This window comes from Notolabrus celidotus, chromosome 7 (assembly GCF_009762535.1).
Source record: "Notolabrus celidotus isolate fNotCel1 chromosome 7, fNotCel1.pri, whole genome shotgun sequence".
Lineage (NCBI taxonomy): Eukaryota > Metazoa > Chordata > Actinopteri > Labriformes > Labridae > Notolabrus > Notolabrus celidotus.
Window position 1 is genome coordinate 38,675,341 of NC_048278.1, and position 12,788 is coordinate 38,688,128.

The 12,788-nt window shown below is 38.0% G+C and overlaps 1 protein-coding gene across 1 annotated transcript; it reads left to right on the forward strand.

Moving 5' to 3' along the window:
- Positions 1-3,105: 3,105 nt before the first annotated feature.
- LOC117815632 (homeobox protein Meis1-like) lies at positions 3,106-11,274 on the forward strand. Its single transcript, XM_034687441.1, has 7 exons — positions 3,106-3,529; positions 8,989-9,254; positions 9,472-9,613; positions 10,550-10,600; positions 10,687-10,737; positions 10,834-10,980; positions 11,083-11,274. Exons 1-7 carry the CDS (start codon positions 3,518-3,520, stop codon positions 11,272-11,274), a joined length of 861 nt encoding a protein of 286 aa, XP_034543332.1. The 5' UTR covers positions 3,106-3,517.
- The last annotated feature ends 1,514 nt before the right edge of the window (positions 11,275-12,788 follow it).

A 12,788-nucleotide genomic window follows, 5' to 3' on the forward strand; every position in this document is an offset into this window, starting at 1 on the left:
ATTGCTTTGATCTCATTCTAATGATTTGATCGTATTATACTGCTTTGATCTCATTTGACTGCTTTGTTCTAATTCTATTGCTTTGATCTTATTCTATTGCTTTGATCTAAATCTATTGCTTTGATCTAAATCTATTGCTTTGATCTCAGTCTATTGCTTTGATCTCACTCTAATACTTTGATCTGATTATATTGCTTCTATCCTCTTCCATTGTTTTGATCTCATTCTATTGCTTTGGTCTCATTTGACTGCTTGGTTCTCATGCTATTGCTTCTATCTGCTTCCATTGCTTTGATCTCATTCTATTGCTTTGATCTCATTCTATTGCTTTGATCTCATTCTATTGCTTTGATCTCATTTGACTGCTTTGATCTCACTCTATTGATTTGATCTAAATCTATTGCTTTGAACACATTCTGTTGCTTTGATCTCACTCTAATACTTGGATCTCATTATATTGCTTCTATCCCCTTCCATTGTTTTGATCTCATTCTATTGCTTTGATCTCATTTGACTGCTTTTTTTTCATGCTATTGCTTCTATCCCCTTCCAATTTTTTGATCACATTCTATTGCTTTGAATAAATTATGTTGCTTTGATCTAAATCTATTGCTTTGATCTAAATCTATTGCTTTGATCTCATTCTGTTGCTTTGATCACATTCTGTTGCTTTGATCTAAATCTATTACTTTGATCTTAATCTATTACTTTGATCACATTCTGTTGCTTTGATCTCATTCTATTGCTTGTATCCTCTTCCATTGTTTTGATCTCATTCTATTGCTTTGGTCTCATTTGACTGCTTGGTTCTCATGCTATTGCTTCTATCTGCTTCCATTGCTTTGATCTCATTCTATTGCTTTGATCTCATTTGACTGCTTTGATCTAATTCTATTGCTTTGATCTAATTCTATCGCTTTGATCTAAATATATTGCTTTGAACACATTCTGTTGCTTTGATCTCATTATATTGCTTCTATCCGCTTCCATTGCTTTGATCTCATTCTATTGCTTTGATCTCATTCTATTGATTTGATATCATTTGACTGCTTTGATCTCATGCTATTGCTTCTATCCCCTTCCAATTTTTTGATCCCATTTATTGCTTTGAATAAATTCTGTTGCTTTGATCTCATTCTGTTGCTTTGATCACATTCTGTTGCTTTGATCTAAATCTATTGCTTTGATCTTAATCTATTACTTTGATCACATTCTGTTGCTTTGATCTAAATCTACTGCTTCTATCCCCTTCCATTGTTTGGAACACAGTCTCTCTTACACCACGTCTCATCTTTGGTCCTCTTGGTCTTGATTAAGTTGTTTGTGCTCTCGTGTCATTTTAGTCATTTTGGCGTTGTGATTGACAAGTCGTTACCATGACAACTTGAAAATATTTACTTCGTATTGATCGTCCTTAACGACCCTCTGAGGAGAACTGACTGTTCAGTTTGTTCCAGTTTACTGAGTGTGACGCATGTCTTCACTTTTATGGAGTGAAGTCTCATCAGGCCTGTAGTGGTGTCAGCAGTAGTAGGAGGAGTTGTTGTTTTAGTGGTAGTAGTAGTGAGAGCTGATTACCTCCACCCTTTAGCTCCTCCCTCTTTGTATAAAAAAGGTCCCTAAAGAACAAACATGGTGCCAACCAGTGAATCCAAGACTTCAGAACCTCCACAGACAAATTGGGGACACCAGCAGAGCTCCGCCCACTCAGTTTGACCTCCTCTCATTACGCCTCACACCGTGTTTTAGTGGCGCTCAGACTCACCTCACACATTCACAGGTAATTAACTCACCACAGACTAACTGGCACGCTGTAAAGCAGGAGCCCTCAGGCTGTCAGCTGCTGATCTGTACGACATCTTTACATCACTTCATGTTCTCTTTAACGAGCTCTGTTTGGTTGTTGTGGTGAAACATGTCTGTGTTTCATATCTGGAGGGATTCATCTTTAAAATCAACTTTACATTGAACACATCAACACAAAGTCACTGAGGTGTGATGACTCCTCAGGTTCTTAAAGGTGACATATCATGCAGAATGGACTTTTTACTGGTTCTCTCCCTGAAATCTGTGTCCCTGTCTACAAACCCCCTGAAAAGTCAAAGACTCCATTCTGCCCCTGTTCTGATTTCTCCACCTTTCTGTAAATGTGTGCTGAAACCAGCCGTTTCAGTTTTCAGTGTTTTTCATACGTCACAACGCCATCCGGTCTGTAACAGGAAGTCAGAGCTCGGAGCTTGTTCAGCCCATAGACTGTATAAAATACAACTCAACCCCTCCTCCGTTTTTCATTCCCTGCACACATGTGTGCTAACAAGGAGCTTAGGAGGGAGGCATGCTAGTTGTAGGCTGTCTTAATAAACACAAAGGTCGCTTTGACTCCCCACGTCTGCAGATTTGAAGATCTAGTGGATGATTTTTAGTTTTCATGGATAAGTGCTAGCGCTAGTTAGCATAGCCACATAGCTACATGTTGGTAGCTGTGTACCAAGACACACGTCGACATGCTGACAAATGAAACAACAAGAAACACTAAATCTGTGACCAATGGTTCAGAAAGGTCCTGCTGCAGGCACCTCTCCGTCAGGATCAGATTCTGGATCAGATTCAGAGGGTTGAAGTAACGCGGGTCTGTGATCAGCCGTGTATATTCAGCCAACATGTAAACATTAGATCAACGTGCTGGAGAGCCGAGGCCACGCCCACGTCCTGAGGGGGCGTGGTCAGAGAGCTCATTCTCATTTAAAGGCACAGACACAGAAAACAGCCTGTTCTGAGCAGGGCTGAAAAAGAGGGTTTTACAGGCAGACCAGAATCTGATTTCAAAGTGTTTTTATGAGCAATAAACTTTAAAGACATGTTTTGGGGACCTCTTAGACCAAGATATGTTGATGAACAAGAGCAGAATATGTCACCTTTAAAATAAACTTCACATTGAACACATCAACACAAAGTCACTGAGGTGTAATGACTCCTCAGGTTCCTAAAACACTTGTTTCCCTGCTCGCTCTGCTCCTCTCGGGTACGCGCACTGAGTCTCTGCTCCTTTAAGCGGGAGAAGAAACTGCTCCCCTCCTCCCCTCCTCCTCCCCTCCTCCTCCCCTCACACCACGCCGGCCTGCTCTGAGGGAGGAGGAGGAAGCCGCTCTGCCGGAGCGGCGATGGGGATTTGAACGCAGCTCCGCACGGCCCGGCTCAGAGCGCAGCGGGGTCTGCGTCACGTTCAGCCCCAGTTTGGATGTACCCTGATCGGATCGGGTCTGCTGACTGACTGATTGGGTGCTGGTTCTCTGGTTGTTGTTGGAGCTCGGAGGCCGGGAGCAGGTCAGGCTCTTTCCCGGTCTGGTGCAGCTGGAGGCGGACTGAGTGTTTTGGTGTTGGACTCGGACTCACACTTTGGACTAAGGGATTAAGTGATTAGGGCTCCGGTACCGGGGAGAGGAGGGAGGGGAGGGGGGTGGATGTGTGTTTCTGCCCCGCAGGAGTCATCTGGAGTCCGGGCGGAGAAGCGGGGCTGATGGCGCAACGGGTGCGTAAAAATCCACTTTGATTAGAGCGCAGAGGAGCGGACTGTCTGCTCTCTGAGCTCACAGCAGAAGGTTCCATCAGAGGAAGAATCACAGAGTTTACTTTTCTTTACAGAGAATTTAACTTCCTTAAAAACAGAGAAATAAAAACACAAAGTTATTTCAATTATGAAAAACAAGCAGTGAGACACGTTTCCACCCTGTGCGTAATTATTCCTAAAATAACTGTTTCATAAAAAAACAGAGTTTACTCTCTTTTTTAAAATAAACTAACTCTTAACATTTGTTTAAATAACTTCATATGAACACTTTCACAAACCTGACTTGTGTTGATTATTGTAGAATAATTGCAGCACAGCTCGGACACACATTTTAACATTTACACTCTAAAGATGAAGAGCAGAAACAGGCTGACTCAGGTTAAAGTTATTTAATAAATTAACATTTTATTTTATTGTATTTATTTATTAGTTTATTTGACAGGGGCCATGCAAAACAAAAAACTGTCAAGCCTGAGTTAGCTATAAGCTAATTTTCATCTGTGGTCCCCGGGCAGGAAAATGTTAAAGAATGTGCAAAACAAATGCTAAAAAAAAAAACAGACTATATTTACAAGAATACACACAGTCCATCACTAATAACCACACATTTAAAATTACATTTCATGTCTCTAATTTGATGCATTCAGATGATCATTAAACTTAATGAATAAGAATATTACTGATGTTAGAAACTGACTGCTTTAATGTTTTTAATTCACGTTAAACAAAAAGAGTTTCAGCTGCAGGAAAATTTAAATTTAAATTAAAAAAAGAAGTTAAAATTAAAGAAATAAAAGTTTAAATTCTAAATATTAAATCAGTGTGTGTGTGTGTGTGTTTGGAGGAAGTTTGGATCTTCAGTGTGATCTGGAGTCAGTGTGTAACACTTCACACTTTATAAACCCGCATAAACACATCATTAGTCACACGTTCAGTCCACCGTGTGTGTGTGTGTGTGTGTGTGTGTGTGTGTGTGTGTGTGTGTGTGTGTGTGTGTGTGTTCTGTTGGAATAAAAACATGTCTTTAATTTGTTTCTGATAAACATCTTCACTCTGTATAAAGTAAAGTTTATAAAGTTTGTTAGAATAAGAAATATTAAATGAAGTGAGTGTGTTTTTGGTTCTCGGCCTCACGCGGGGTTTCTCGAGGTCAAAGTTTAAACGGCGTTTTATTGATCAGTGATCAGAGCTCGGTCACACACACACTCACACACACACACACGCACACACAGTGAGAACACACACATTAATAGAGATGTGTTTGACTCTTTTAAACTTTATTAAAGTTTGATGAACACTGTGAACACGCCGAGGCCACCTGTAGCTGCGCGAGCTGAAAGAGAGAAACTAAAAAACTGTTTTTAATTTTAATTTTTGTTCATGAAAAACATTCCGTTCATCTCTGTTATTAAAAACATCAGGGTGAAGTCCTGCTATGATTTAAACTCTTTCTCCTTAGGAATTATTTTACACCTTAACATTTTTATTAATTAAAGAAATCACCAAAGAAAAAGAGAATTAGATTTTTATAAAGTGAAGCTTCTTAGAAGTTTTTGATTTTAAATTACAACACATTTATTTCTCATGGTTGCAGTTTATTTTAGTTTCTCAGTGTTGTAGATTGAAATGTTAAAAGTCATCTGTTTGTTTAAAAAGCCACTGCCTTCCTCTCTTAGCTCATTCTAACTCTAAATTAATGTAATTCTTAATATATTCTAATGTTCCTTTCCTTTTCTGTCTTATTATATTTAACATTTTAATTATTTAATGCTTGTCTGAATGTCTCCAATGCTGTTAATGTTTTAATATAAAGCACATTGAGTTGCCCTCGTGGGTGAAACGCGCTATACAAATAAAGCTGCCTTGCTTTAAAACGGGTTAATTCAGTCTAACATGTGAAGTTAAAAACACTCACTGAAAATTAAAAAAACAATATTAAATAATGTGAAGCTTGAAATAATTAAAAAATCACATAATTTTCTGTTTTTGTAAAAAAAAAGCGTTTCAATTTAAAATCCTTCAGTAATAAAAATTAAAAACCACAGTGTGATATTTCTGCAGGAGGAACTAAAAAAGAACATTTTTAATAAGTTGAGTTCTTCTCTGTGAAAATGTTCAGCGTGTTCTTCTTCGTGTTCTTTTCCTCTCCGGGCTGAAGTTTGTTTGGAGGTGGGGGAGGGGAGGATATGAATATTAGGTTATTAGCATGAACAGCTGCACTCTGACTTTTATTTAACATTCATTAAAGTTATGTTTTAGTTTCTCCTCGACTTTTAAATTAACTCACTGACTTTATTTATCTCCTCCTGGGTCAGACTTTGATTGAAACGTTACTCTCACTTTTCTCAGAAGGTCTGAGGGAGGTGACAGAGTTTATATATTGAATTAACTTCTTCACAACCTTTACTTCTAGTTCGGATTGTCAGAAGTCTTTAAGATGTTATTTAGAAGTAAAAAACAAACTAAAAACATTCAGCTGAATTCGTTTTATTTTTAAAATCTGAAAAAGTGAATTAAAAAATATACTGTTTTATTTGGAGAGGAGATTAAAAGTTAAACATCTTAACAGTATTTGTTTTTTAAAAGTGGAGAACAAGAAAAAAAAAAGTTCTACATACAAAACTTCCAACATCAAATTTTTTTTTCTTTCCTTTTTTTAAATAACTAGGCCCCAAAATAAGGTTCTGGATAATTCCATCATTATTAAATTAACATTTTTGCTTTGATTTCTAGTTCTGTACTCTTAACTTTTATGTTGTGTGTTGTATTTGTCCCCTTAAAAAAACACAACTAAAAACATGAGAATTTGATGTTTAAACATAAACTCTGAGCTTTATTTTATTTTGATTTATTTAACCTTTATTTAACCAGGGAGGTCATTAAGAACAAATTCTTATTTACAGTGAAGGGTCAGGGATAACAGTAATGATAAAAACAAAAAAGACAAGTTAAACATGACGGGACAGAGCAAAGAAGTTAAAAACTTAATTTCATTTGTTTGTTAAAAATTCACAATATTCATCAAATCAGAGAAAAAAACAGGGTGGACATAATTATGGTAACACATGTAGTCTGTAACTTGTTGACACTTTTTTTTGAGAAACTTCTAATTTTAAGATTTGTTCTATTAAATTTCGTAAATATTTATTATTTAATGTGTTTGAGATTTTTTGTTTAAATATCATAAAATACAAAAAACACGAAATTGTTGCTTTAAGAACTGACTTTATTTCCGGAGATGCATTTCTGATCTTTTTAATTCAATTTGTGTCGATTTTTCTTTTTAAATGCAATGTTTTAAAATTTATAGTGACACCAGATGTATATTTAAATTAAACTTAAATTTGTTTTTCGATTTTTTAAAGATATTTTTTTTTTATCTTTTATGCATTTATTTTAGAGCTTTTATCTTTTTAAATGCCTTTATCTCTTTTTTTAAAACTATTTCTATCTCTTTTTATTGCTTTGATGACATTCTATCACTTTAATAACATTCTATCTCTTTAATAACATTCTATCCTTTTATAACATTCTATACTTCAATAACATTCTATCACTTTAATAACATTCTATCACTTTAAAAACATTCTATCACTTTAATAACATTCTATCTCTTTGATAACATTCTATACTTTAATAACATTCTATCGCTTTGATAACATTCTATCTCTTTAATAACATTCTATACTTTAATAACATTCTATATCTTTAATAACATTCTATACTTCAATAACATTCTATCACTTTGATAACATTCTATCTCTTTAATAACATTCTATACTTTAATAACATTCTATCACTTTAATAACATTCTATCACTTTAATAACATTCTATCACTTTAATAACATTCTATCACTTCAATAACATTCTATCACTTTAATAACATTCTATTACTTTAATAACATTCTATCACTTTAATAACATTCTATCTCTTTAATAACATTCTATCACTTTAATAACACTCTATCACTTTAATAACATTCTATCACTTTAATAACATTCTATCTCTTTAATAACATTCTATCACTTTTATAACATTCTATCACTTTAATAACATTCTATCACTTTAAAAACATTCTATACTTTAATAACATTCTATCACTTTGATAACATTCTATCACTTTAATAACATTCTATCACTTTGATGACATTCTATCACTTTAATAACATTCTATCACTTTAATAACATTCTATCACTTTAATAACATTCTATCACTTTGATGACATTCTATCACTTTAATAACATTCTATCACTTTAATAACATTCTATCACTTTAATAACATTCTATCAATTTAATAACATTCTATCACTTTAATAACATTCTATCACTTTAATAACATTCTATCACTTTGATGACATTCTATCACTTTAATAACATTCTATCACTTTAATAACATTCTATCACTTTAATAACATTCTATCACTTTGATGACATTCTATCACTTTAATAACATTCTATCACTTTAATAACATTCTATCACTTTAATAACATTCTATCACTTTAATAACATTCTATCACTTTGATGACATTCTATCACTTTAATAACATTCTATACTTTAATAACATTCTATCACTTTAATAACATTCTATACTTAAATAACATTCTATCACTTTAATAACATTCTATCCATTTAATAACATTCTATCACTTTAATAACATTCTATACTTTAATGACATTCTATCCATTTAATAACATTCTATCACTTTAATAACATTCTATACTTTAATAACATTCTATCACTTTAATAACGTTCTATCACTTCAATAACATTCTATTACTTTAATAACATTCTATCACTTTAAAAACATTCTATCACTTCAATAACATTCTATCCATTTAATAACATTCTATCACTTTAATAACATTCTATCCATTTAATAACATTCTATCACTTTAATAACATTCTATACTTTAATGACATTCTATCTCTTTAATAACATTCTATCACTTTAATAACATTCTATCACTTTAATAACATTCTACCACTTTAATAACATTCTATACTTTAATGACATTCTATCACTTTAATAACATTATATCTCTTCAATAACATTCTATCACTTTAAAAACATTCTATCTCTTTTAACTTCTTACCTTTTCTTAAACCTTTGTTCCTCTCTGTATGGGTTGCTGTAGCAGCTGTTGTCCCATTGTCTGTAACCCTTTTGAAAAAAAGGTGCAACATAGACAAAGTTATTCTGAGTATTTTCATTTTTAAATCAAATGTTTAGAAATGTTAAAAACATGGACTAAACTCTCATCACGCAAAACGTCTGAAATTCCCTCCAGATTGAGTTTCTTCATTCTCTGTTTTTAGTATTTGTTGACATCAAAACTATTTTAAAGCTGCTCTACTTTTTCCAAGCGTCTCCTCTCACGAGGTCAAAGGTCACCCCTCTCTTATCTCTGTTCCAGTATGAAGACCTGGCCCACTACGGGCTGGACGGCGTGGGTGGGGGTGTGTATGGAGACCCACACCATCACCACCACCACCACCACCACCACGCTGCGGCCGCCGCTGCCCGCTCTCTTCAGGCCGTGCACCTGGCTGCCGCTGCCGCGGCTGCTGGAGGCGGTCCCTACCCGCCGCACCAGTACGCCCAGTCCACCCACACAGGCAGCGGAGGCATGGGCGCCACCGCGGGGGACACAGTCAAGAGGGACAAAGATGACATTTATGGGTGAGAGGAGTTAGATACATGTCAAAGAAACAACACAACCAGAGGAGTGATCTTTAGTACAGTTTGAATATGAGATGTGTTTAGAAACAGAAACAGACTCCGCCCACAGGAACTGTACCAGAAGGCTGACAAAGATCCTTCAAACATGGTTATTGTGAATCTGAGCACCTCTTGATCCCTCCTCCTCTCTCTCTCTCTCTCTCTCTCTCTCCTGCAGACATCCTCTGTTCCCTCTGCTCGCACTGATCTTTGAAAAATGTGAACTGGCGACCTGCACGCCGAGAGAGAGCGGCGTGGCGGGAGGAGATGTCTGCTCCTCGGACTCCTTCAATGAGGACATCGCCGTCTTCTCCAAACAGGTACAAAAAACACACTTTTCACCCCCCCATGTCAGAACAAGGACGGATCCTGAGGAGCTGAAAGAAGCCAGGGGTGGATTTAACATTTCCAGGGGCAGGGGGGCAAAAATGAGCTGAGGGCCCCCCCACACACACTATCTATGCATTCTGTAAACGATGGTGAACCCAGGAGACCAGGTTCTGGACTTTGAAGTGAAATGTTGTCCCGTTCTTGCCTGATAGAGGATTTCAGCTGCTCAACAGTTCAGGGTCTCCTCTGTCGTATTTTATGTTTTCAATGGGGGACGAGTCAGGACTGCAGGCAGACCAGTTCAGCACCTGGACTCTTCTACTACAGAGCCATGCTGTTGTAGTCCGTGCAGAATGTGGTCTTGCTGAAATCTGTAAGGTCTTCCTGAAGACGTCATGGTCTGGATGGCAGCATGTGTTGCTCCTAAACCTGTAGATATAGTTCAGCATTAATGGAGCCTTCACTGATGTGGAAGCTACCCATGCCATGGACTCTTATGATCCCCATATGGTCCCTCTCCTCTTTAGAGCGGAGGACACAGCGTCCAGGATTTCATCAGACCACAGGACAGTTCTCCTCTTCCCCTCAGTCCATCTTAAACAGGACCAGGTCCAGGGAAGTCTCTGTGGTTCTGGATCAGGTTTATATATGGCTTCCTCTTTGCAGGGTTCAGTTTGAACCTGACTTTGTGGATGCAGTGACTTCCACTACAGAGTCATGTCTGTTTTTAATGCAGTGACTTCCACTACAGAGTCATGTCTGTGTTTAATGCAGTGACTTCCACTACAGAGTCATGTCTGTTTTTAATGCAGTGACTTCCACTACAGAGTCATGTCTGTGTTTAATGCAGTGACTTCCACTACAGAGTCATGTCTGATGATAGTCTCTGAAGTGGTTTTTGAGTCTTTGTATTCTTGTGTGTTTAGATTCGATCAGAGAGGCCTTTATTCTCATCAAACCCAGAGCTGGATAATTTGGTGAGTTTTTAACATTTTCATCATCATGTCAGTGAATTCAATCTTTCATGTTATTGATGTTAACATTGATTGTTTTTGTCTTGTAGATGATTCAGTCCATACAGGTGCTTCGTTTTCACCTCCTGGAGCTGGAGAAGGTCAGATATAAAAACTCAATGACCTTTGACCTTTCCTTCCTTCCCCTGTCTCAGTGTGTTGATGTTATTTTAATATATATATATATTTGTGTCCAGGTTCACGAGCTCTGTGATAACTTCTGCCATCGGTACATCAGCTGTCTGAAAGGGAAAATGCCGATCGATCTGGTTATTGACGACAGAGACGGAAACAAATCGGACAGCGAGGACTTCATCAGGTCGTCGGGGAACAACATGGATCAGGTGAGCTCACTGACGTAGCGCTGAATGCTAACCTCACTTAATCCCCTCTCTGTCTGTTGATGTCTGAAGTCACCGACCTGTGCTTCGTCGTCTTCTCTGCAGATTTCATGGAGCAGAGATCACGACGACGTAGCATCGATACGCTCGGCGGGGACGCCCGGACCGTCGAGTGGTGGACACACGTCTCATAGCGGGGACAACAGCAGCGAACAAGGTGAGAATATAAACCTGCAGAGCTCCTCTACAGTCCATTTACACCTCAACCCTGCAGCACATCCAATCACTGATACATGACTCCTTCAAGCTCTCAACACAACATGGAGAACGTTTCACACAGTAGCTTTAAACAACCTCTCAGCAGCTCTGCAGACTGTACAAGTCAGTGTGTGTGTGTGTGTGTGTGTGTGTGTGTGTGTGTGAGAGAGAGAGAGAGTTTGTGAATGGTGGCAGAGGTTTCCCGGCGTGTTTGACTTGAAGTGAGTTTGAAAATAAAAGGAGACGGTTGGAAAAAAACCGGAGGGAGCGAGAGAGTGATGAAGGCTGACAGACGACGTGAGCTCCGGGTAGAGCTGGAAGAAGGAAGGCTTTATGTCTCTGATCACACACACACACACACACACACACACACACACACACACACACACACACACACACACACACACACACACACACACAGAGGAGGGAAAAACATGCATTAACAGAGTACATGTAATTTATACTTCAAACAGAGATACATAAAGAAGTGTAATCACTCAGAGCTACATGCACACTCTGGAAAAGTCAAATAATGTAAAATAAATGTTCTTTTATTTTTACTTTTTTTGAGCTGTCGTCTTCAAAATGTGGTGAAAGATAAACTGAACAGGAGACGTTCAAAGATTCTTCTTTTAATGGAGTTTGGTTTGATCATTTCAAACATCAAGTTGAACGAGGTCAAAGCTGAAGAGTAGGGTTAGGATTAGGGTTAGGGTTAGGATTAGGGTTAGGGTTAGGGTTAGGGTTAGGGTTAGGATTAGGGTTAGGGTTAGGGTTAGGGTTAGGGTTAGGATTAGGGTTAGGGTTAGGGTTAGGGTTAGGATTAGGGTTAGGGTTAGGGTTAGGGTTAGGGTTAGGATTAGGGTTAGGGTTAGGGTTAGGATTAGGGTTAGGGTTAGGGTTAGGGTTAGGGTTAGGGTTAGGGTTAGGATTAGGGTTAGGGTTAGGATTAGGGTTAGGGTTAGGGTTAGGGTTAGGGTTAGGATTAGGGTTAGGGTTAGGGTTAGGGTTAGGGTTAGGATTAGGGTTAGGGTTAGGGTTAGGGTTAGGATTAGGGTTAGGGTTAGGGTTAGGATTAGGGTTAGGGTTAGGGTTAGGATTAGGGTTAGGGTTAGGGTTAGGGTTAGGATTAGGGTTAGGGTTAGGGTTAGGATTAGGGTTAGGGTTAGGGTTAGGATTAGGATTAGGATTAGGGTTAGGGTTAGGGTTAGGATTAGGGTTAGGGTTTGGGTTAGGGTTAGGGTTAGGGTTAGGATTAGGGTTTGGGTTAGGGTTAGGGTTAGTGTTGGGATTAGGGTTAGGATTAGGGTTAGGGTTAGGATTAGGGTTAGGGTTAGGGTTAGGATTAGGGTTAGGGTTAGGGTTAGGGTTAGGGTTAGGATTAGGGTTAGGGTTAGGGTTAGGGTTAGGGTTGGGGTTAGGGTTAGGGTTAGGGTTAGGGTTAGGGTTGGGGTTAGGATTAGGGTTAGGGTTAGGGTTAGGGTTAGGGTTGGGGTTAGGATTAGGGTTAGGGTTAGGGTTAGGATTAGGGTTAGGGTTAGGGTTAGGGTTAG